A 22,985-nucleotide genomic window follows, 5' to 3' on the forward strand; every position below is an offset into this window, starting at 1 on the left:
GTGGCAAGACCCACCCTAATGTGGGCACCACCATCCCCTAGGCTGGAGGCCTTTACTAAATAAATAGAAAGCAGGCTGAACTCCAGCAGCCATCTCTCTCTCCTTTCTGCTTCCCGAGCTTCCTGACCGCGGTTGCCATGTGACCAGCCATCTCACGCTCCGCCATGTTTTCCCCACCCTAGGGTGCTGTACCGAGGAACTGTGAGTCAAAACAAACCCTTCTTTTCTTCCTTCCTTTTTCTTTTTTTCTTCCTCTTCTTCCTTTTCTTGGAAACAGGGCCTCTCTATTAGTAGCCCTGGCTATGCTAGAGCTTGCTATGGACTTGAACTCACAAAGATCCGCCTGCCTCTAACCCTGTTAGTGCCAGGACTAAAAGTGTGTGCCACTCCATCCAGCAAACCCTTCCCTTCTGAGGTTGCTTTTGCCAGGCATTTTCTCACAGTTGTGAGAAAAGTAACATATGCCAGTCTCTTGATTAGCACAGAGGGAAAGATGGTGAAATATACGCTACAAACACAGAGACAAGAATGTTCACTATGTCAGCACTTGGTACAGAAAAAGGTGCTTGTTTTTATTTTTGTCCCAATGGAGACATAAATTCAGCCCCCAAAGAGATTTAAAACTCCCCCTCTCTGAGAGTTCTATTTTTAGTTTAAGAGAACACTTGAGATACAAAAACAACATTAGCCCAAAAAGGTCAGACTTTCTTATGGTCATTCTGTCTGCCCAGTAGCCCAAAATGAAGAGAAGAGGGGAAAGAGCAGGTGGGGGCTGTCTGCCGGGAGGGGGGCTCAGGCTTCCATGCATGAGTGGGATTTCAGGGCTGAACTCTCTCTCTCTCTCTCTCTCTCTCTGCCTCTCTCTGTCTCTCTCTCTCTGTCTCTCTCTCTGTCTCTCTCTGTCTCTCTCTGTCTCTCTCTCTCTGTCTCTCGGGCATGGACTGGTTGTTCCCTGCTTTCTACACTTGGCAGTTTCCTTTCCCCCCAGAAAGAGTCCAGGGCCCCATCCCTCACCACTTGCTCTTGAGAATGGGATAAAGGGGGGAAGGAAGAGGGAGGGAGAAGGGGAGAGAAGTTGGCAAAGGGATTATTCAAGGCGAGCTCTCCCCATGTGTTGCCTGGAGTCACCCACAGCATGGCTCCCCTGAGGTTGACAGGGAGGATGCCTGGCTCACCACGTTCCAGGACAGGAGTGGGGTCTTATGCTTTAGACCTTTTGTTTGAGATGGAGTAGCCTATGTAGCCCAGGCTAGCCTTGGATTTGTGATCCTCCTGCATCAGGCTTTTGAGTGCTGGGATGGCAGGCATGCGCTCACACCCATGCCCAGTTCCTGAGGTATTTTTAAACAGAGACAGTAGGAGCGATCAAGACATGATTGCCTGGAAACAGAAATCTAAACTTCAAGCCCTGGGCTGGTGACAGACCTTGGAGAGCACCTGGGACTTGTGTAATTAAAACTTTGACACCTGGTCCTGGCTCTGCTCCCAAGCTGGTATGGCTCCGCTCTCCCTCACCAGGGATTGTAAAGTTGTCTTTTCCCTTCTCTGGCAGACATAACACCATCGGCACCGCTCTTTAAATATCTGCGCCGGGAAGCTATATTTAGAGACTATTTGGCCCTCAAAATAAGCCCAATTTCCTGTGGCAAGAAGTTCTCAGCGACAGGAGAGAGGCCAGGAGAACTCCCAGGCCCTGGCAGGCAGCTCGGAAGCCAGAGATGTTGGAGGCACACAAAAAGGGTGAATGGCTTCTTGTAGATGGATGACTGCTGTCAAAGACCGTGGAGAAAATAATGAAGCTTTAGGGGCCTTTTCAGAGTCATGCTGTAGGGTGGCCACGTGGGTGAGAAGCCATGTGGCGGACAACCGTCTAGCGGGTGGGAAGCAGCTGTACTTACTCATTCATTAATTCCCTCACTCAGTCATTCCACCAAACGTGCACTGGTTCACTACCCATGAGCTCGACTGCTCATTCACGTAATCACTCAGTCATTTGCTCACTCACTCACACACTAACCACTCACCATCACTCATTCATTCATTCCTTCATTCATTCACTCACTCAATGACTCATCCAGACAGGAACTATTTACCCAATCACTCCACCACTGATTTATGCACCATTCAATTTATTTAATTGTATTTACTATCTATCATCTTTATTTCTGTATTTACTATCATCTTTATATCTTTTATTTTTATTGACCTATTGTATTGATTTAGTCAGCCATCCAATCGTTCACCCGTTCATTCGCTAAACCCACGCTCTCTCCCGCTTAGTCAGTTATTCCTTAACAAAACACATGTCTTCAGCAGTCCTATATGCACAAGCCTGTCACCTAAAGAACTCCACATCACAGGCAGACAAGCGCACAAGGCATGGGAGGCCATCCCTACATAGAGCCCTGAAGAGGTGGAAGGTGATGGGAATGTGGGGGGTGGGAGCATTTCTACTGGGGACATGAGGGAAGGCTTCAGTACCAGGGGACAGGGACAACAGCCAGCACAGGCTACTGCAGGGGCCACTCCTGTTTAGTCCATTCAAAGAGCCCAGATGTCAGCACACATTCTGTGTGACTGTGAGGGGCTAATAAGAAAACTGTAAGCTGCACATGGTGATGCTCAGTTGTAATCCGGGGACTCGGGATCCCGAGGAAGGAGCATCTCTGAGTTTGCGGCCAACCTAGACTCTATAGAGACCCTGACTCAATAAAAAGAAGAAAGAAATTAAGAACAGAATGGGGCCGGGGCTGTAGCTCCACTGGTAGAGCACACGAAGCCCCGAGCTTGGTCCTCAGCATCACGAGATGTGGGTTTAGTGGTACCCAACTGTAACTCTGGCATTTGGGAAGTAGAGGCAGGAGGGTCATGAGTTCCAAGACATCCTGAGCTCATGTGAAACCCTGCTAAAGACAGGAGGGGGGAGGAGAGGAGAGCAGAGGCACTTCCACCCTGTCTGTCTGCTGTCCCAGGGGTAGAAAGGGACCACATGCTCGCTCAGCCCTTGCTGAGGATTTGGTGAGCATCATGCCATTCTTTTTTTTTTTTTTTTTTTTTTTTGTCTGAGATTCCCTTAGGTCTTCAGAAGGGCTGCTGAAGGGCTCCGGTGCACTTCACCCAGCTCCCTTCGACATTAACCGACATCTTCCGCAACCACAGAACGGTCTATACAACCATGATGCTCACCAGGCATTCATGCTGTAAGCTGTGCTGCTGACTGCTTCTGAGCTCAGCATCGCTGTGCTCTCTCTGTTCCAAGATCTGTCCCTCATCTTAACATCTTCCCGCCTGATGGGTCTTCCAGCCTCGCCTGGTCCTCCAAGACCTCAGAACTTCTGAAGAGTCCTGAATAGGAGTTTGCATGCATTTTTCTAAGTGTGTGTGTGTGTGTGTTGCTTGGTGTGGTTGTGTCTGTGGGGTGTGTGTGTAGTTGTGTGTGGTATGTGTGTGGCTATGTATGTGGCATATATGGTGTATGTGGGGTGTGTGTGTGTCTGTTTGTGTGGTGTGTGTGGCTGTTTATGTGACAGATATGGTGTATGTGGTGTGTGTGTGTGTTTGTGTGTGGCTGTTTGTGTGGTGTGTAGTATTTGTATTGTATGTGTGCATGTGTGATTGTGTGTGGTATTGTGTGTGGCTGTTTGTGTAGTGTGTGTGGGGAGTGGTATGTGAATAGCTATTTGTGTGTGTGTGGTGTGGTATATCTGTGAGTATGTGTAGTATGTGTGTAGCTGTTTATTTGGTGTGTGTGCTGTGTGTGTGGTTGTATGTGGTGGCTTATGTGGTGCTTGTATATGGTTATTCATGTGCGTGGTGTGTATATGTACGTGTTTGTGTTGTATGTGTGGAAATCAGAGGATAACTTCCACAGTGTCGATGCTCTGGAACACGGGTTCCAGGGATCAAGTAGTGTGTGGTCAGGTCTGGAGCTCTCTGGCTCAGTCTTAATTAAGTGTTCCACAAGTGTGTGCTTCCTCTGTAGTTAAGCCCAGGAACGCAGAACCTTCCAGATCTCCAGCACAAGCCTGAGTAAGCACAGACGCAGCAGGATCCCTAAGGCTCACTCCTGGACCCCTCCTCTGCTGCCTGGGGCTCACTCCTGGACCCCTCCTCTGCTGCCTGGGGCTCACTCCTGGACCCCTCCTCTGCTGCCTGGGGCTCACTCCTGGACCCCTCCTCTGCTGCCTGGGGCTCACTCCTGGACCCCTCCTCTGCTGCCTGGGGCTCACTCCTGGACCCCTCCTCTGCTGCCTGGGGCTCACTCCTGGACCCCTCCTCTGCTGCCTGGGGCTCACTCCTGGACCTCTCCTCTGCTGCCTGGGGCTCACTCCTGGACCCCTCCTCTGCTGCCTGGGGCTCACTCCTGGACCCCTCCTCTGCTGCCTGGGGCTCACTCCTGGACCCCTCCTCTGCTGCCTGGGGCTCACTCCTGGACCCCTCCTCTGCTGCCTGGGGCTCACTCCTGGACCCCTCCTCTGCTGCCTGGGGCTCACTCCTGGACCCCTCCTCTGCTGCCTGGGGCTCACTCCTGGACCCCTCCTCTGCTGCCTGGGGCTCACTCCTGGACCCCTCCTCTGCTGCCTGGGGCTCACTCCTGGACCCCTCCTCTGCTGCCTGGGGCTCACTCCTGGACCCCTCCTCTGCTGCCTGGGGCTCACTCCTGGACCCCTCCTCTGCTGCCTGGGGCTCACTCCTGGACCCCTCCTCTGCTGCCTGGGGCTCACTCCTGGACCCCTCCTCTGCTGCCTGTCTCTGAGCTTGCTGTCCTCTCGGAGTTTCCCACCCACTTTTCAAAGAAGCACAGCTTTATTAAAACATTTTCTCCCTCTTTAAATGTTCAGTAAATTAGATCTGACCTCCACCAACCTGGAATTGTATCAAAGAACTTGGTGGCCCAGCAGAGAAAAAAAAAAAAAAAGTTCTAAACGGACTGTTGAATTGTCCTTTCAGGATAAACTGGGAACGGGTGCCAACTGTGGAATTCCAGTGTCTGATCTATAGCCACCAAAAGCACACATCAAAAGGCAGAGGTCCCCTGGGGTCCAGCAAGGCGGTTTGTCTGTCTGTGAAGTCAGGCTGGGAGGCGCTGAGGATGTTGTCTGGAGCATGGCTTACCCATCAACTTTGTCCCACCCCACTCCTCCCCCCACCTTCTGAATTACATTGATTTGTGTATTTGGGTGGGGGCCCGTGTGACAGTAGAGGACAATGTTCTGTAGTCAGTGCTCTCTTTCTCCTGCGTGGGTCCCAGGAATTAAACTCAGATCCTCTTGCTGTCCCAGGCTTGTTCATGTTCCATCCCAAACTCAGTACCATAAAACACACATTGCTAAGTTGTCTGTCTTTTTCTTTCTTTCTTTCTTTCTTTCTTTCTTTCTTTCTTTCTTTCTTTCTTTCTTTCTTTCTTCCTCTCTCTCTTCCTTTCTCTTTCTTCCTCTCTCCCTCCCTCCCTCCCTCCCTCCCTTTCTTTCTTTCTTTCTTTCTTTCTTTCTTTCTTTCTTTCTTTCTTTCTCTCTTTCAATCTTAGTATGTGTTGTAAGTGTGACTGCGATGTGCATGGACCACACTGTGCATCTGAGGCCAGAAGACATGTGAGCCAGCCTAGGAGAATCTCCTGTCTTCACCTCCCAACTCCCTGTGAGACATCTAGGATCAGATACCTGCTGTGGTCCTGGTGTATGTGGGTCTGAGCATCTCTGACTCAGGTCCTGTCCTTGGCAATGTGCATTACCTACTGAGCCACCTTCCCATCCTAGTTAGCGATTTTTAAAAGATTTATTTATTTAATGTATATGAGTGCTCTGTCTCCATGTACACCTGAAAGCCAGAAGAGGGCATCAGATTCCTTTATAGATGCTCATGAGCTGCCCATGTGGTTGCTGGAAACTGAACTCAGGACCTCTAGCAAAGCAACCAGTGCTCTTAACCACTGAGCCATCTGTCCAGCCCCCAGTTAGTGAGGTGGTTTTTGTTTTGTTTTGTTTTGTTTTGTTTTGTTTTGTTTTGTTTTGTTTTGACAGAACCTCTTACTATGTAGCTCTGGCCTCAGAGTCACGATCTTCTTCCGTAAACCTCTGGAGAACTCAGACAATGGGCCATAGCAATAGCACCTACTTCCAGTCTCATAGTTCTGCAAATTAGAAGGCCAATACAGCTTCCAGTGAGCTAAAAATCGAGGTGTCCTCCTTACTAGAGACATGGAAGAATCTGCTTCCAAACTCAGGACCAGTCCACCTCCTTGTAGTCCTCCTAGGCCAGAGGACCTGGGGTCCAAGATGCTGTTACCAAGGGCAACCCTTGGTACACTAGAAGCCTTCATTTGGTCCTTGCCCATGAATGCTGCCCTCTAGTGCTGTGCATTAGATGCACAGGAAAACCCAAGGAACTTCATGTTTAGACCTAGATCTCAGCCCTACAATGTTGAGACATGTACATGCTTAATGTTATGCATATGCAAATATTCTAAGACGTGAAATCTGCAGGTGGACAGACTCTCCCTTGTGCTTACAAACTTAGGGAAGGTTCTTTGCCTGTAGATGGGGGTGATTGCACTGGGCTCTCTTGAAAAATATAAGATTATAAGATGCTATTCCTCTCTCTCTCTCTCTCTCTCTCTCTCTCTCTCTCTCTCTCTCTTTGTGTGTGTTAGAAAAATATTCTACCTCTAAGCCATTCCTTCACCCCCTCTCTCTGGGAGATTCTAAACAAATGTTCTACCATTGGACCACACCCCAGCCCCTCCCTGGGGGATTCTAGGCAGGTGCTCTACCACTGAGCCACGCCCCTAGCCCCTCCCTGGGGGATTCTAGGCAGGGGCTCTACCACTGAGCCACGCCCCCAGCACCTCCCTGGGGGATTCTAGGCAGGGGCTCTACCACCAAGCTTCTTTCCAGGTTATTTGAAGCAAGTCCTCTACCACTAATTCCCTCACTGGGGGATTCTAGGCTCTAACTCTACTAACAGGCCACACTCCGCAGCCTCTTTTTACTTTTTGTTTTGAGAAATAAGAAAATGGCTCAGCACAGAACACTTGGCTGGCATGCATACATCACTGAATACCAGCTCAGGAACAACAAGACTATGGCCCCAGGGTGGACAAGATGACTCAGAGGGTAAAAGTACTTCCTGTGAAAACCTGACAAGCTGAGTTCAGTCCTCAGGACCCACAGTGGAAGGAGAGAACCAATGCCTAAAAATAGCCCTCAGACCTCCATGTCCTTGGCATGCATATGCCCATACTGCTCCCCCCTCCCATGCATGGTAATAACAATATCCTACTATTGCCCCAGTTAAGACACACCCAAAGGCTACCAAAAGTGCATGGCACATGATTTCAGTCAAGCATGGCCTTGGGGCTGGGAAACGGCTCAAACAGAAACTAGCACACTGTGGGCTGGCAAGATGGTTCAGGGGGTAAAGGTGCTTGCTGCCAAGCCTGACGATCTGAGTTTGATCCTTGGGACCCACGTGGTGAAAAGGGAGAACTGACTCCTAAACGTTGTCTGCTGATGTCTACACACACACCCTGGCACTCAGTAAGAGTGTATGTACTGCTCTTGCAAAGGACTGGAGTTCGGTTCCCAGCACCCACATCTAGAGCCTTACACCTGCCTGTAACCCCAGCTCAATCCAAGAGATCTGCTCTCTACTTTCTGGACTCCTCAGGCACCTGCACACACACACACACACACACACACACTTACATAAAAATAAATAAAACTTTTTAAAAAGATGAATAAATAAATGTAATAATAAGAAAGGAAGGAAGGACAGAAAGTAAGGCAAGAAAGGAAGAAGAGAAAGAAACGAAGGAAGGAAGGAAGGAAGGAAGGAAGGAAGGAAGGAAGGTAGGTCAGATGCCCCTGAGGGTTTGTCTGGAAGATACACTTCACCAATGCTGTTGTTTATGTGGTCCAAGCATCTCTGCTAAGTGCTGGGCCACCACACTAAAAAAGATAAACATGAAACTAACGAGTCCTTGGCATCTATGGAAAGTAAACTAAAAACACAAATGAATAGAAAGCTCCAAAACTCAAAGCAGCCCTGTAACAAAGCCACTGTGTGTAGATTTCCAGGTGTTGTCTCCCAGATGCTCCGGGAGGCTCGCCCACGGTCCCTCCACAGCACCGTCCTTTGCAATCCGTGTTCCCCTCGGGGGTAAGAGCTATGCCTGCCGACCATGCTGTGTGAGTCCGTCCCCAGACCTTGCATTTTCTTTAGACACATCGGTAGTCTTGTCTCCTCCTTTTGAAAACTCCACCACCCACCTGATCAGTCTACATCTCATCGGCACTGGTGCTAAACTGGTTAAAGCCCTCTGCTAAGTGCCTGGCCACCACACTAAAAAGCTAAAGAAGAAACTTGCAGATCCTTGGCATCTATGGAAGGTAGACAGAAAACAGGAATAAACAGAAGCCAGAGACCGCAGGCAACGTGTGGATTAATGACGGTCTCTACTTGCTGGCTACCAGCGATGGCAGTACTGGGGAGCAGCAGGCAGGTAGGTGACTCATAGGTCAACCGCTTGCTCATGTTCCGGGATGCCTTTGGGAATGCTTTTGGGGAGGCTGAGTTTGAGACACAACTTAAAGCCCATGTGGACAGACAACGGGCAAGCCCCTACACACAGCTGCCTTCCCCCTGAGAACAGCTGTCTTTCAGTTGCTTCAATCTTCCATGTGTTCAGTCAGAACACAAACGCAGCTGTGTTTGGTGGTACACACCGAGATTCCAGCACCTGAAAGCCAGAGGAAGGATCAAAGTTCAAGGTCGCCAGCCTTCGCCAGGGTTACGAAGCTTGTTAGAGTGCAGCCTGGGTTAATACAGAATTCAAGGATAGGGCTGGGAAGGCAGCTCAGTTAGTAAAGTCCTGGTCTTGCAAGCACGAGGATTTAAGTTCAGCCCCAGAATCTATGTAAAAAAGAGCCAAGGGTAGCGGTATACGCTTGGAATCCCAGCAATGAGGAGGCAGAGACTGCAGATGGTGTCTTATGGGGCTCATTAACTACCTAGTCAGAGATCCTGTCTCAAAGAAAAAGGTGGGAGGGGCAGGCCAGGTAGCTCAGTGAGGAAAGGTGCTTGCTGCGAATCCTGACGACCCAGACTCAGTTCCTGGGACCTACATGGGGAAGGCAGAGAATGGATTCCCAAAAGTTTCCCTGTACCTTTTCATGGTCCACCCCCTCCCATCCCCATTACACTGCCCCCACTGGCCTTGAACCCATGAGTTTGAGAGCTATTCCTGCCTCCGCCTCCTGAGTAGCTGGAACTCGGGCACACATCAGTAGTCTCAGTTCCCTTTCCTGGTGCTGGGATAACATTCTGAGTAAACAACCCAAGGGAGGAAGGCTTATCCTGGCTCACAGATTCATCACAGAGGGATGGCACAGTGATGAGAGAACTTACATCCACACTGTATGCACAGTCAGTCGCAGGGAGTGATGAGCTAACGTGCACACGCTGCCGCTCAGTTCCCTGTCTCCAGTTCATCTAGTCCAGGATCCCCTGCCGAGGGAAGGGTTCTGCCCACAGTTACCGTGGGTCTTTCCATGTCAGTTAATGAAGCCAAGTCACTCTCAGAGGCTGACTTTAAGCCAGATAATCTCCGCAGGTGTGCCCAAAGGCCCCTCTCCTCCAGGTGACTCTAGAGGCTGTCAAGTTGACAGCACTAACCATTGCACCACAGCTCCTAGACGAACTCACACCTGACGAGGGTGTACATGTGCCTTTTTTTTTTTTCTGGAAGGAATTTTAAGTATCTGAGTACGTCAGGAAAAATCAAATCTGTGTACTGCTTTAATTGTTGTTGGTTGGTTTAGGGTTGTTTGGCTTTTTGTTTGTTTAGTTATCAGCCACAGACTAGGCTTCCATGTTAAAAGGAGATTTTTAAAATGGGGAGGGGGAAGGTACAGAGAGTGTAAGTATCAGTATAAGGAGTTTGCTGTCACACCTAATGATCTGAGCTAGATCCCAGTACCTAGATGAAGGAAGGTAAGAACTGCCCTTTCACCTCCATATATGCAAATCAATTTTTTAAAAAAATGTAAAGGCAGGCATGGTGTTGACCACCTGTAGTCCCTGCCCTTGAAGGAGCAGAGGCAGGAGGATCAAGAAGGAGTTCGAGGTGGTCCTCAGCTACATGGGAAGATGGAGGCCGACCTGGGTAGAAAGTGAGATGTGGTCTCAAACAAAATAAAATAATAACCTCCATGATCAGACCCTCGCCGGGTTCAGGGCTTGCCTGTGCTCTCTCAGGCAAATCACTGAACTTCGCCCAGTTTCCATGTCTATACTGGGGAAATGATCACAAGCACGCATTATGTGATGCATCTTTGAGTCGGTGGCCCAAAAGAGGTTCAATGCAAATGTGACTTTGGATGCAGTGTTAGCAGTCACTGAATCACAGGCGGCGTTGGATGCCTGGATGGCACACCCTGGCTTCCTGAACTGTCTCACCAACGTATTAGCAGTGGTAGCTGCTGTGAGTCCGTCCAAGAAATAAATGCTTCTCTCTCCCTCGGTCTCAACCACAGGTCCCTCTCCCCTCACTAGGATCACACTGCACTTCCAGACTCGGAGCTGGGACAGGGTTCCTCCCTGCCCGCCCGGGCAGGAAAAACAGGAAGCAGCCTCCACCCTGTCGGGAGGTGGAACTGACAAACTCCCTTTGGCTAGGTGGGCAATATTCCAGGCCATCAGAGCTTCTGGAAACAGCGGCAGACAGACTGGCCACCAGCCCACTCCTGCCACACCCACGACTCTTCCACATTGCACCTCAGGGAGTAGAACAGGCAAGCCAATGACTGGGGTGCGCAATGCAGCCCTGATCGTTGTCTTGAAAACTGGCCAAGCAAGGAACCTTTGGGGGTGCCTGAGAGGGTCATGGGATCCGCTCTTTGAGTCCCATTGCTTCTGACGGTGCAATCCCAGGGTTCTTAGCATCCCATGGCTCTAATCCCTGGCCATTATTCCCCAGAGAACCATCCAACAGAGCATATTAGAGATTGCTAGAAATATGTAAATTAAGGGCCAGCAAGAGGGCTCATCAGGTAAAGGTGCTTGCAGCCAAACCTGACAACCTGGGTTTGATCCTCAGGACCCACATGATGGGAGGAGAGAACTGATTCCCATAAGTTGTCCTCTGACCTCCAAACAAGCACTATTGTTGGAGTACAGACAGACAGACAGACAGACACACACACACACACACACACACATATTATATATAATGTGTGTGGTTCTGCAGTAGAGCCCCTGCTAGAATCCCTCAGGGAGGGGCTGGGGGCGTGGCTCAGTGGTAGGGTGCAAAGTTCTCATTTTTCTCATTTACATTATATATAATGTGTGTGTGTGTGTGTGTGTGTGTGTATTAAGACCAGCACCACACATGTCTGTAATTTCAGAAGTCAGGAGGTAGAGGTAGGAGGATTGGGAATCTGAGGCCACCCTGGGCTACATAAGGCTTTGTCTCCAAAAAAGAGGAGGAAAGGGAAAAAAAATGAGAAGAAATGAGTGTCTTTTAAGTGTAGAAGCCTCCTGACAGGTTCCTAAGCCGAGGCACTTGAGAGCAAGAAGGACCTCCTGCGATGGCCTCCGGCCTCTTGTTTTGCAAGCAGCACACTAGGGCAGTTAGATTTTTACACTCTCAGAAGAGCTGGCTCAGGCTATCTAGATGTGGGGGATCCATTAATCAAATGGTCAGAATGCCCGGGAGTGTGGCTCTGCAGTAGAGCCCCTGCTAGAATCCTCCAGTGAGGGGCTGGGGGCGTGGCTCTGCGGTAGAGCCCCTGCTAGAATCCCCCAGTGAGGGGCTGGGGGCGTGGCTCTGCGGTAGAGCCCCTGCCTAGAATCCTCCAGTGAGGGGCTGGGGGCGTGGCTCTGCGGTAGAGCCCCTGCTAGAATCCCCCAGTGAGGGGCTGGGGGTGTGGCTCAGTGGTAGAGCCCCTGCCTAGAATCCTCCAGTGAGGGGCTGGGGGGCATGGCTCAGTGGTAGGGTGCAAAGTTCTCATTTTTTTCACCTCCAGCACTAGAAAAAAAGTAAACTGGTATTTTTGTTTAGGACAAGAACACTTTCAGATTCTGAAGTTTTTCATATTTTGGATATTTGAGATATCTCAGGGGTAAGAGTTGAATCTAAACACAAATTTTAGTTGCTTCATACATAATATGCATAGCCTTAGGTAATTTTATACATTTTGAATACATTTTCTTGTGTCTGTGTGCCCGTGTGTGCCCGTGTGTGTGTGTGCGTGTGTGTGTGTGTGTGTGTGTGAGAGAGAGAGAGAGAGAGAGAGAGAGAGAGAGAGAGAGAGAGAGAGAGAGAGCAGGCATAGAAAAGCCAAAGACAACCTCAGGTGTTATCCCTCATGAACCACCCACCTTTTCTTAAATCCCCACCCCCACCCCCCAGAGAGGAGGGTCTCTAATTGGCCTGGAACTTATACAGTAGACTAGGCTGGCTGGCTAGTAAGCACCAGGGATCTGTCTCTCTCTGCCTCTCACCCAAGCACTAGAATTACAGGTGTGTATATCAGATTCCTTTTACAAGGTTATAATAGACTGAACTCAGTTTCTCATGTTTGTGGGACAAGCACATAATTGACGGACCATCAGCCTAGTGGTTGCTGGTTTGGTTCTTAGACACAGAGTCCTTCTTGTAGCCCAGGCTAGCCTGGACCCCTTGACTCCATGCCTCAGTCCCCTGAGCAGCTGGGATTGGAAGTGTATGCCTCAGGTCTAATGGTAAATCATTTTTTAAGATTTTGATTTTGATTTTATGTGTACACTTGTGCATCTCTGTAAACAAGGTGTAAGTACAATGCCCAAGGACATCAGAAGAGGTCGCTGGATCCCCTGGAGCTGGCGTCATAGAAGGCTGTGAGCAATCTAAGATGTGTGCTAGGGACCAAACTCTGGTCCTCTCTTAAGAGCATCAAATGCAATCAATTTCTTCAGCTCCCCAAGGTTAATCTCGATTGTCACCTGGATATTTATAATCACCTAAGCAGAGTAGCTCAGCCAGGTCACACTAGAGCTTGAGAGTCACCTAGGAGACACCTGTGGGCTCATCTAGGCCAGTGCTTTCAGAGAACTGACCTGATCAGAAGCAGAGACCCAGCCTTAAGGTGGGCGGCACCATTCCCTAGGCTGGGGTTCCGGACTGCATAATAAAAGGAGACAGTGAGCTGGCACCAGCATCCACCTCTCTCTCTCTCTCTCTCTCTCTCTCTCTCTGCTTGTTGACTGTAGATACAATGTAACAGCTGCCTCCTGCCATGCCTTCCCTGCTGTGATGGGCTGCACCTTTGAACTATGAGCCACAGAAAGCCCTTTCTGCCTTCAGTTGCTCTTGTCACAGATTTTGTCACAGCAATGAGAACAGCATACTTGGTTTTGGTTTTTTCTTTTCTTTTCTTTTCTTTTCTTTTCTTTTCTTTTCTTTTCTTTTCTTTTATTTTTAGACAGAGTCTTGATATGTTGCCCATGCTGGCCATGAACTCCTGGCTTCATTCAATCCTCCTGCCTTACCTTCCTGAGTACCTGGGAATACAGATACAAACCATCACTTCTCTTGTCTTTGCTTCCCTTGTTTATGTCTGGCCAATAGCCACACCAGCACCTACCTTCTACAAGGGTCCCCCAATGGACAATGAGACTCACAGCCATCTCCAAGAGGGAATTATCAACACAGGAAGCCAAGATCTGTGCTTGCATAAGTGTGATGATATACTACAGCCCTGCAGTTCAGAGTCACTGGAGTAAATGACCCAAGTACAACCAGACCACAAGGGATAGATACCTGGTGCATGTTTGGCTTATACAAGGGCAAGGATCAGGGACACTGGTGGCACCAGATCACACAGAATCTGGGGATTACCTTGAAAGTGTTTGGTTTTTGAGATAAAGTCTAACTGTGTAGCCTCAGCTTGCCTGGAATACCATATGTAGACCAGACTGGTGTCAAACTCAAAGAGATCCACCTTCCTCTGCCTTCTCAGTGATAGGATTAAGGGTGTACGCCATCTTACCTGGCTTTTTTTTTTTCTTTTTTGAAGATTCATTCCTGAGTGTATAAATGTGTACTACATATGTGCCTGTGCCTGCAGAAGCCCGAATAGAGTGTTGGATTCCCTGGAACTGGAGTTACAGGTACCTGTAAGTCCCCTAATGTGAGTGCTGGAATTTGAACCTATGTCCTCTTTAATAGTTTCAAGCATACTTAACCACTAAGCCATCTCTCCAGCCTGATTTATTAGTTTTGATTATCTGTATGGAATGTGTGGGGTACATGCATGCCCATAGAAGACCTAAGAGGTTGTCCAATCCACTGAAGCTGGAGTTACAGGTGGTTGTGAACTGCCTGCTGTGGCTGCTGGAAACTGAACTCAGAGCATCTGCAAGAGCTGTGTGCACTCTGAGCCACTAAGCCATCTCTCCACCCACTTCCTTGATCTCCTCCTGATCCTTCTGCCTTTATCTCCTGAGTTCTAGGATGGCAGACACACACCAACAGGCCTGGTTTATGCGATGCTGGAGATAGAATCCAGGGCCTTGTCCTAGGCAAGCACTCTACCAGCTGAGCTATAGTTTCAGCTCCTAACAAAAGTTCTTGAAAAAAGGGACTGGCAAAGAAAGAAAAAGGAAATCTAGATGATAGTGCATACATTTAATCCCAGCACTCAGGAGGCAAAGGTAGGAAGACCTCTGAGTTCCAGGCCAGCCTGGTCTTCAGAGTGAGATCCAGGATAGCCATGTCTACACAGAGAAATCCTGTTACAAAAGGAAGAGAGAGAGAGAGAGAGAGAGAGAGAGAGAGAGAGAAGGAGGACGAGGAGGAGGAAGAGGAAGAGGAGGGAGGGAGGGAGGGGAAGGAGAAAGGGAGGGAGGGAGAGAAGAAGGAAGGAAGGAAAAGGAGAGGAGAAAGGAAGGGAGAAAAAGAAAGAAAACGGAGGGAGGCAGAGGCAGGCGGATTTCTGAGTTCGAGGCCAGCCTGGTCTACAAAGTGAGTTCCAGGACAGCCAGGGCTACACAGAGAAACCCTGTCTCGAAAAACCAAAAAAAAAAAAAAAAAAAGAAAGAAAGAAAGAAAACGGTCTAGAGGGCAGGCACTATGAGGAACTAAGGAGAACGGGCCATAGGAACGTCACAACGTGGACACAGAACACAATGAGTATGTATGCTCAAGAGGAAGGAAAGAGGCGGGGCCTGGGACACAGGGGGACCAATGGCTGGGCCCCAGGGCATGGAAGGGGGTGCAGATGTCCTGAGAGGCAGTCCACAGGACAGGAAGTCAGGAAGAGGATGTGGGGCGGTGAGTCATGGTGGTAAGACCAGAAACTGTTGAGGTAAGAGCCGAGGAAGTGGACAGGTGTAAAAGGGAAGTGGGGTGAGGTCAGCATTGTGGGGACCCCAAAGGTTAGGGGGAGGAAGGGATAAAAAAGCAAGCAGGAGTCAGGCAGGATCAAAGATGGCTGACGCAATCAACAGGTAGGGCCTACAATCACCTGGGACAGAATCTGTGAGCATGTCTATAAGCGGGCATCTAGACTGGGGGAGGGCAGATCCATCCTAAATGCAGGCTTTTAGTAAAGCTGTACTGTCCTATGGGCTTGGGGCCCTGCACTGAATAATAAAAGGAGAAGCGAGCTGAGCACCAGCATCCATCTCTCTCTGCTTCCTGACTGTGGATGCCACGTGACCAGCCACGTGACCAGCCACCCCCCCGCCTCTGCCTCCTGCTCCTGCTGCTGTCCCCCCTCCCCCACACACACACCTTTGATGGACTGGACCCTCCTGGACCCGTGAGTCACACCCACAAGCCCCTCACTGGGTTGTTCTGATCAAGTGCTTTACGACTGAGCTGAGCTACACTTTCAGCCTCCCCCTCACGGTCTGCCCCCCACCCCCCCTACTCCACCCACCCCCACCCACCTTGAGCCTTTGGTTTTAACACCCTTAAAAGCCTGCTCATTTGTTCCTCTGACCACACAGAGTCCCTCCCCTCTGCTGATTCACAGCTCCTCCCGGGCTAATCTTGATCTTACTCGTTCACTTGATCACTTCGTTCACTCCATGGTATGTGCTCCCCAAAATAATATTAAAAGAATAAACAGCCCACAGAGGAAAGGTTTTTTTTGGCTAAGGAAATATAGCCAGGGGGTCAAACATGGTGGGTATACTTTAATCCCAGCATGCCAGTGGCAGAGGCAGGAGGATCATATATTCAAAGAGATCTATATAGTGCGACCCTGTCTTATAAGATCGACAACCTCAGTTTGACCACCAGGGCCCACTGTGGGAGGCCAGAACCAAGTTGTCCTCTGACCTCTACATGCAACACACACAGACAGACACACAAAACAAACAACAAACAAACAAGGCTAAATAAAAATTGGGGTCAAGCTATTTTCCTCATCTGACTGGTAACCTCCCCCTTCCCCAGCTCCTTCTAGAAGTATCCTCGTGGCCGACCGGAGAGCATCATGGCGGGCTGGGCCTAACATGGGGAGCCTGATGTCCTGGCTTTGAATCTTCCCCCTTTCACTCACTCACTGGATGACTGAGCTGACAAACTCTGAAGGCTGGAGTCATTCATCATCACTCTTAGATGCGGTAAAGCACTTCCCAAACCAGGTATCATTCATTACAGCAGCTTCCCCCAACCCCCTCGGTCGGTCGGCTGCACCAGCTCCTTGTGCTTGCCCCGAAACTCTCTACAGTGAGCTGAATTCTCCCCAATGTCACGGTAGCTTTTGGGAAGAAGAGAACTGCCTTTTGGATCCTAAACACACACACACACACACATACATACACACACACATACACACATATACACACACATACACACATATACACACACATACACACACGTACACACACACATACACACACACATACACACACACACACACACACACACACACACGGCATATGGCTGGGAGACAGCTCACTGGGTAAGAACACTCCTGCAAAAGCACGAGGATCTAAGTTCGAATCCCAGTACCCATGTTTAAAACAATGTCAGGCATGGCCACATATACCTGCAGCCCCAATGCTGGGAATGGCTGGCAGACAGGAGGCTAGGAGCTTGCAGCATAGCTCAGGTTCAGTGAGAGACCCTGTCTGATGTCCCTTGTGCATGCATGGAGAGCACATGTACACACACACAATAATAAGTTTTAATTTAAAAATATTTTAATCATATATTTATGGTAATTATACAAATTTTTCATTGTTGTTGGAAAAATGATACTAAAGTCACATGGGATAGAGCACACAGCTATGATGCTAGCCCAGAGAAGTGGAGGCAGGAGGATTAGGAGTCCAAGGTCATCCTTGGCTACATAGAGACTTCAAGGACAGCCTGGGCTACATAAGACCCTGACCTAAAAGCAAACAAATAAAATAGAACACCACTAGAGGATTGTCAGCTGATGAAGTAAGACAAGACAGTTACTTGGGAGACCGAGGCAGGAGAATTACAAACTTGAGGCCAGCTTGGGGCTATACAGCAAGGACCAGGCCAGCAGCAGTGATTTAGTGAGACACTGTCACAAACTAAAATTTACGGTTTATTTTATTTCTCTGTGTGTGTGTGTTTATGCATGTGTGCATGCATGCATGTGGTTCCTGGGATTACAGCTATAGGTGGTTGTGAGGCCACTTGACGTGGGTGCTGGGGACCAAACTCAGGTTCTGTGGAAGAGCAGGAAGTGCTCTTAACCACCAAATCTCCAGCCCTAAACTTGAAACTAAAGCAAAGGCCGGGATGCAATCTGGCTAGAGTGTGCTTGCCTTGCACACGTGAAGCCTAGCCAGGCATGACAGAGCATGTCGGCCGTCCCAGTGTTTGGGAAGTGTAGGCCAGAGGGCCAAGAGTTCAAGGTCAGCCTCCTCCATCTATCCAGTTTAAGTCCAGACTGGTTTACGTAAGACTTTGTCTCAGAAGCAAAGCAAAACAAAGCAGACAGAAGGGACGAGGGGATGGGAAGCCTTTTTGCAAAGGTTTTGCTTTTACACGACTTGGACTCTTGCTGTAGCTGAGGAAACAACTGTTACCATCCTTAGCCATCCACAGACAACGTGTGGGCAATGCAGAAGCTTCCCTCTCTCCAGTGTGTGTGTGTGTGTGTGTGTGTGCCAGTGTAGGAGTGTGTATGCATGCCATGCTACTGCATGCATGGTGGAGGTCATAAAATCACCTCAAGTGCCGGTCAACGTCCACCTCTTTGAGACAAGCTCTCTCGTTTTTTTTGTTTTGTTTTGTTTTGTTTTGTTTTGTTTTGTTTTGTTTCAGGACACGCCCCAGGCTAGCTGGCCTGTGACTCCGTCTCGCTGTAAAGAGCACTGGGGTTACAGGCGCCTGCTCCCATGCTCAGCTTTACATGGGGTCTAGGGATTTGAACTCAGGTCCTCGCACTTGTACAGCAATCACTGAGCCATCTTCCCAGGCCCTTTCCCTCCTTACACACTAAGTCCTAGTAAATACAGAATCGACTCAGCAAGCAAAATTGAAAACAAGTATAAGGTCAAAAACTAAACTGCTATTCTCGTCCCTAACACCCAACTGATGCTTGTGCTGAGTTAAAAGGGCAACGCGAGGTGATGGTGGGGTAGAGCTTTGGCTGCTCCGTGGTTCCTGTTCTGGAAGGGACAGTGGCCATGTGACGTTCTGAAAACAGTGCTGAGAGCTTAGGACAGACTGCTCACTCTTGCCACACAGAAAACGCCACAGTAGTGGCCCATAGTTTGCAAAATGCCTTCATGCTTATCATTTAGTGCATTCCATACCAAGCTGCCCTCGGACCTCGTTATAGTTTGTATATGCATGGCCCAGGGAGTGGCACTATGAGAAGGTGTGGCCTTGTTGGAGTAGGTGTGTCACTGTGGGCGTGGGATTTAAGACCCTCAACCTAGCTGCCAGGAAGTCAGTCTTCCACTAGCACCCTTCAGATGAAGATGGAGAACTCTCAGCTCAGCCTGCCTGGATGCTGCCATGCTCCCACCTTGATGATAATGGACTGAACCTCTGACCTGTAGGCCGGCCCCAATTAAATGTTGTCCTTATAAGACTTGCCTTGGTCATGGTCTTGGTTCACTCTCACAGCAGTAAAACCCTGAGACAGACCTCCATACTTGCGCAGTGGCATGAACACCCCTACATACACTGCAAGCTTAAATACTATATGTTTGTTTATTTATTTAATGTATATGAGTACACTATAGCTGTTGTGAGCCACCTTGTGGTTGCTGGGAATTGAACTCATGACCTCTAGAAGAGCAGTCAGTGCTCTTAACCACTGAGCCATCTCTCCAGCCCCTATTATGTTATATATGTATTATATATATATATATATATATATGTTGTACACTGATGTGCACAGATGCACACATGTGACACATGTAAAGGCCAGAGGTCTACACTGGGTGTTTTCCTCTAATTCTTTCCACTTTTTTTTTTTTTTTTTGAGACAGTTCACTGACCTTGAATCTTACTGATTTGGCTAAAACAGGAGCTACACCTGTTTTGTTTTGTTTTGTTTTGTTTTGTTTTGTTTTGTTTTAATGTGGGTTCAGGAGATGTGAACTCAGGTCCTCAAGCTTGTGCACCAAGTGTAATCACTGAGCCACCTTCCCAGCCCTGTGTTATCTTTAGTTTACAGCTGGGAAACTGAGGCTTAGGAAAGTCAGACTGTCTGCCTGAGGGCACATGGTTCCATACAGCAAAGCACATCACCCAGTGCTTGGCCCCCAAACTGAGATGTCTCCTGTAGGCTGGTGATGGGGCTCGGCTGGGAGAGCGCTTGCCTAGCATGCATGAAGCTGTGGTTTCCATCCCCAGCGCTGCCTATAGCCAGCCCCAGCACTCGGGGTGGATGCAGGAGGATCAGGGGTTTGAGATCATCTTTGTCTTCATAGCTAGTCTGAGATCAGCAGAACTGCAGGAGACTCTGTCTCAAGGCAAAAGGAACTGAAGAGAACTCAGTTATCTTCCGGGGATGCTCAGGACTCAGAGGTAGCTGGGATGTGGTTAAAGGTTGGGACCACTTCCAACTGTGTTACCCTGCAAGTTATTTAACCTCGCTCTGTAGGCCTCAATTTCCTCTAAGCAAAATGGGGTTGATAACCACTCCATCAGCTCTTGAGAAGATTAAAGATACCAAATCAAGGACTGTACTTAGAGGACCTCCAAACATAGTAGTTAGCTACAATTATTATAAAACCCACAGTGATTCTCTTAGTCTCTGAAGACACCAATGTTTTTGTTTGTTTGTTTGTTTTAACTTTTGGGTTATTGAAATTCTGATTGAGATAAGAGTCTCACTATGTATAGCCACAGTTTGCCTGGAACTGCTACTTAGACCACACTGCCTTGCAAGGGTCCTCCTGCCTCTGTCTCCCAATGAAAGTTTGAGGGCCAGCCTGGTCTACACAGCTGAGTTCCAGGCCAGCCTGAGCAACATAATAAGATTCTCACTCAAATAAAACAAAACAGCGACAAAACAAACAAATTAACAACAACAACAACAAAAACTCAGCACTCAGGAGGCAGAGGGACCTCTGTGAGTCTGAGGCCAGCCTGGTCTATAAAGTGAGTTCCAGGACAGCCAGAGCTGTTACTTAGAAAAACCCTGTCTTGAAAAACCAAAAAGAAAAAAAGGGGGCTGGGGGGAGACTTCCACAACTGAAAAGCTCTGCTATAAAATATCTCAGAATATCACACCCTCACACACACACACACACACACACACACACCTGGCTCATAACAAGTGTTCTACAGAAGGTAAAACTAGACACTGCCTACCAGTCTTCCTGTTGGGCAACTAGGAAAAATGTTACTTATGGCTGGAAACATTCAAATGCCTCATTTCTGTCACTATATTAAGTTCAAACTAAAAACAAAACAAAACAAAAAAATTTTAAAAGTGATTTTGGGTGTATGTGTATGGAGGGGTGTTCATGGCACGGCTTGAGTATGGAGGTCAGAGGGCAACATGGACCAGTTGGTTCCCTTCCTGGGATGAAACTTAGATGGCCAGACTAGTTGGCAGGAGCCTTTACCCCTTAGCTACCTCCTCTGGCCGTAAGCTCAAACTTTTATGTCTAACTTATTGCCTCAGTTTTAAGTTGGATGCTATAAAATAGCTCCAGTTTATTTTCTTCTTTCAGTTTAAAAATAAAAGCGGTTTGGGGGGGGGGATATGAAAACTTTTTTTTTCTTTTTTTCTTTTTTTTGGCAACAACGCCCAAGGTTCAAAAGATCTGAGAAATTTAAAAAGCTCCAAACTCTATAGACAGTGGAAGGTGGTCTCTCTTTCCCCTCCCAGGGTACAATTACCCCATTTCCCCCCTCAGACACAAGAAGTGGACCCAGGGGTCTCAGAAACAAGAGGTGGTTTAAAGTCCCCTGGGGTGAAAAGGCTTTCTTCCGAGCAAGGTCCATTTATAGAACACACAGGCCCTCCCTATCTCTTCCATCTTTCCTACTCACAGAACACGACAGGGGACCTGCCTCTGGCTGAAGTCAACTCGGATCTTCAAAGTAGAACTCGGAGAGCCAGAGTAGAAGAAATCTACCGGCCCGGCATCCGCAGTGGGATCGGAAGAGTTGTACTCTCAGAAACAGATTTTACATACAGATGAACTGATGACTACACACCCCGAGCCTCACAACTTGATTCGGTCTGATCAATACAGCATGCATAAAAGCCTGAGGTAAAACTGGATAGTGGCTTTTTGTTGATAACCGCGGTGGAATTTTGGCCATCTGCCCTCGTCAGACCAGACAAATAAGGCAGGCAGTCTGCTCATTAGCTATCAGGCATATTTTGGAGGGTGAAAGCAAAACCTCAAATCAGGAGTCTTGAGTATCACTGGACAGCTTATGCCGGCACGCAAAGCTCTGACAATCCAAGCGCCTCAATTCCTAACCCAGGCTGCGCGTCCCCATTCCTCCAAACCCCCGGGCCATTTTCCAAATTGGACCACACTTCACATTTCTTACGGTCCTTCCCATCACTCAGACCCCTTTGGCCCAGCCTCTGAGGCCAACAGCTGGGGCTGCTGAGAGCCAAGTTAGAGGCACCGTTGAGCGAGATGCTGGGAAGTGGAGGGAGAGTCAATACTAAAGTAAGGCGACCAGAGCCACCCTTCACACCCCCACCTTGGTGTTCCCACACTTGCAAAAACCAAGTGACTTCCAAGTGCTTCCCCTACCCAGGAGCACCCTTCCGTCAGTCCCCTTTCAACTCCCTTGTGACCCCTGATGGTGCTCGATGAGGCCGTCCCCTCAGCCGCAGGAATCTGCAGTTCCCCAGAGTGCACCCCGACCCCCATGCCAGTAGAGATGCCCAGGTAGATCCCGGACCTCCCTGGGACCCGCCTAGTTCCCCAACCCAAAATGATTACGATCGCAGCCACCTTGCCTAATTCCTTCCCGAGTCTGCAAATCCCACTCCCTTCCAAGCCTCTCTTGCACCCTGCATCACTCCAAGAGCACCAGAGATGCCCCAGGGTTCTCGAATCTCACCTGAGTCCGCTCGAAGCTCTCGCGCTCCGCAGCCTCCATCCCAGCACCAACTCCGCGGCGGCTCAACACTTTGGGCAGCGGGTTGGGTACCTGCTTCATGGAGCTGGCCATTCGGTCCATGTTGTCTGGGTGAACAGAGTCAGGGGCCCTCGGCCGCCCCGGGATCCCCGCGGAGCCTCCCGCCCCTCCCTACCCGCGGGGATCCGGCGCTAACGGGGACAGATTCCGTCTTCCATTGGTTGACAGCGCTGTCCATCTCCCTCAGAACCCACCCCATCTCTCCAAGAGGCTTTTCCCCACATCCCTCTTCCCACTTCGGAGGCGCTCCGCTCACTTCACCCGCTGCCCGCCTCAGGGCGGTCCGCATGCTATGACTGGTCTGAAGGTTTGTCCATTATCATTAGTGGGCAGGACCTGGTGGGCTGCTGTCCTAACCTGCCCCCTAGGCTCCGCCCCA

At 49.2% G+C, this 22,985-nt stretch overlaps 1 protein-coding gene across 2 annotated transcripts in view; it reads right to left on the reverse strand.

Annotated features, from left to right (window-relative positions):
- The window catches only part of Hip1 (huntingtin interacting protein 1), a 141,508-nt gene extending 118,769 nt beyond the window's left edge, over positions 1 to 22,739 (reverse strand). For both annotated transcript variants that reach the window (XM_085837270.1, XM_085837269.1), the window contains exon 1: positions 22,529 to 22,739. In XM_085837270.1, coding sequence (XP_085693396.1) covers positions 22,529 to 22,648 — 120 coding nt within the window. In that variant the 5' untranslated portion in view covers positions 22,649 to 22,739. The remainder of the gene's footprint in view (positions 1 to 22,528) is intronic.
- Between the last annotated feature and the right edge of the window lie 246 nt (positions 22,740 to 22,985).

This window comes from Mus caroli, unplaced genomic scaffold (genome assembly GCF_978045245.1).
Source record: "Mus caroli unplaced genomic scaffold, Mus_caroli_1 scaffold_4, whole genome shotgun sequence".
NCBI lineage: Eukaryota > Metazoa > Chordata > Mammalia > Rodentia > Muridae > Mus > Mus caroli.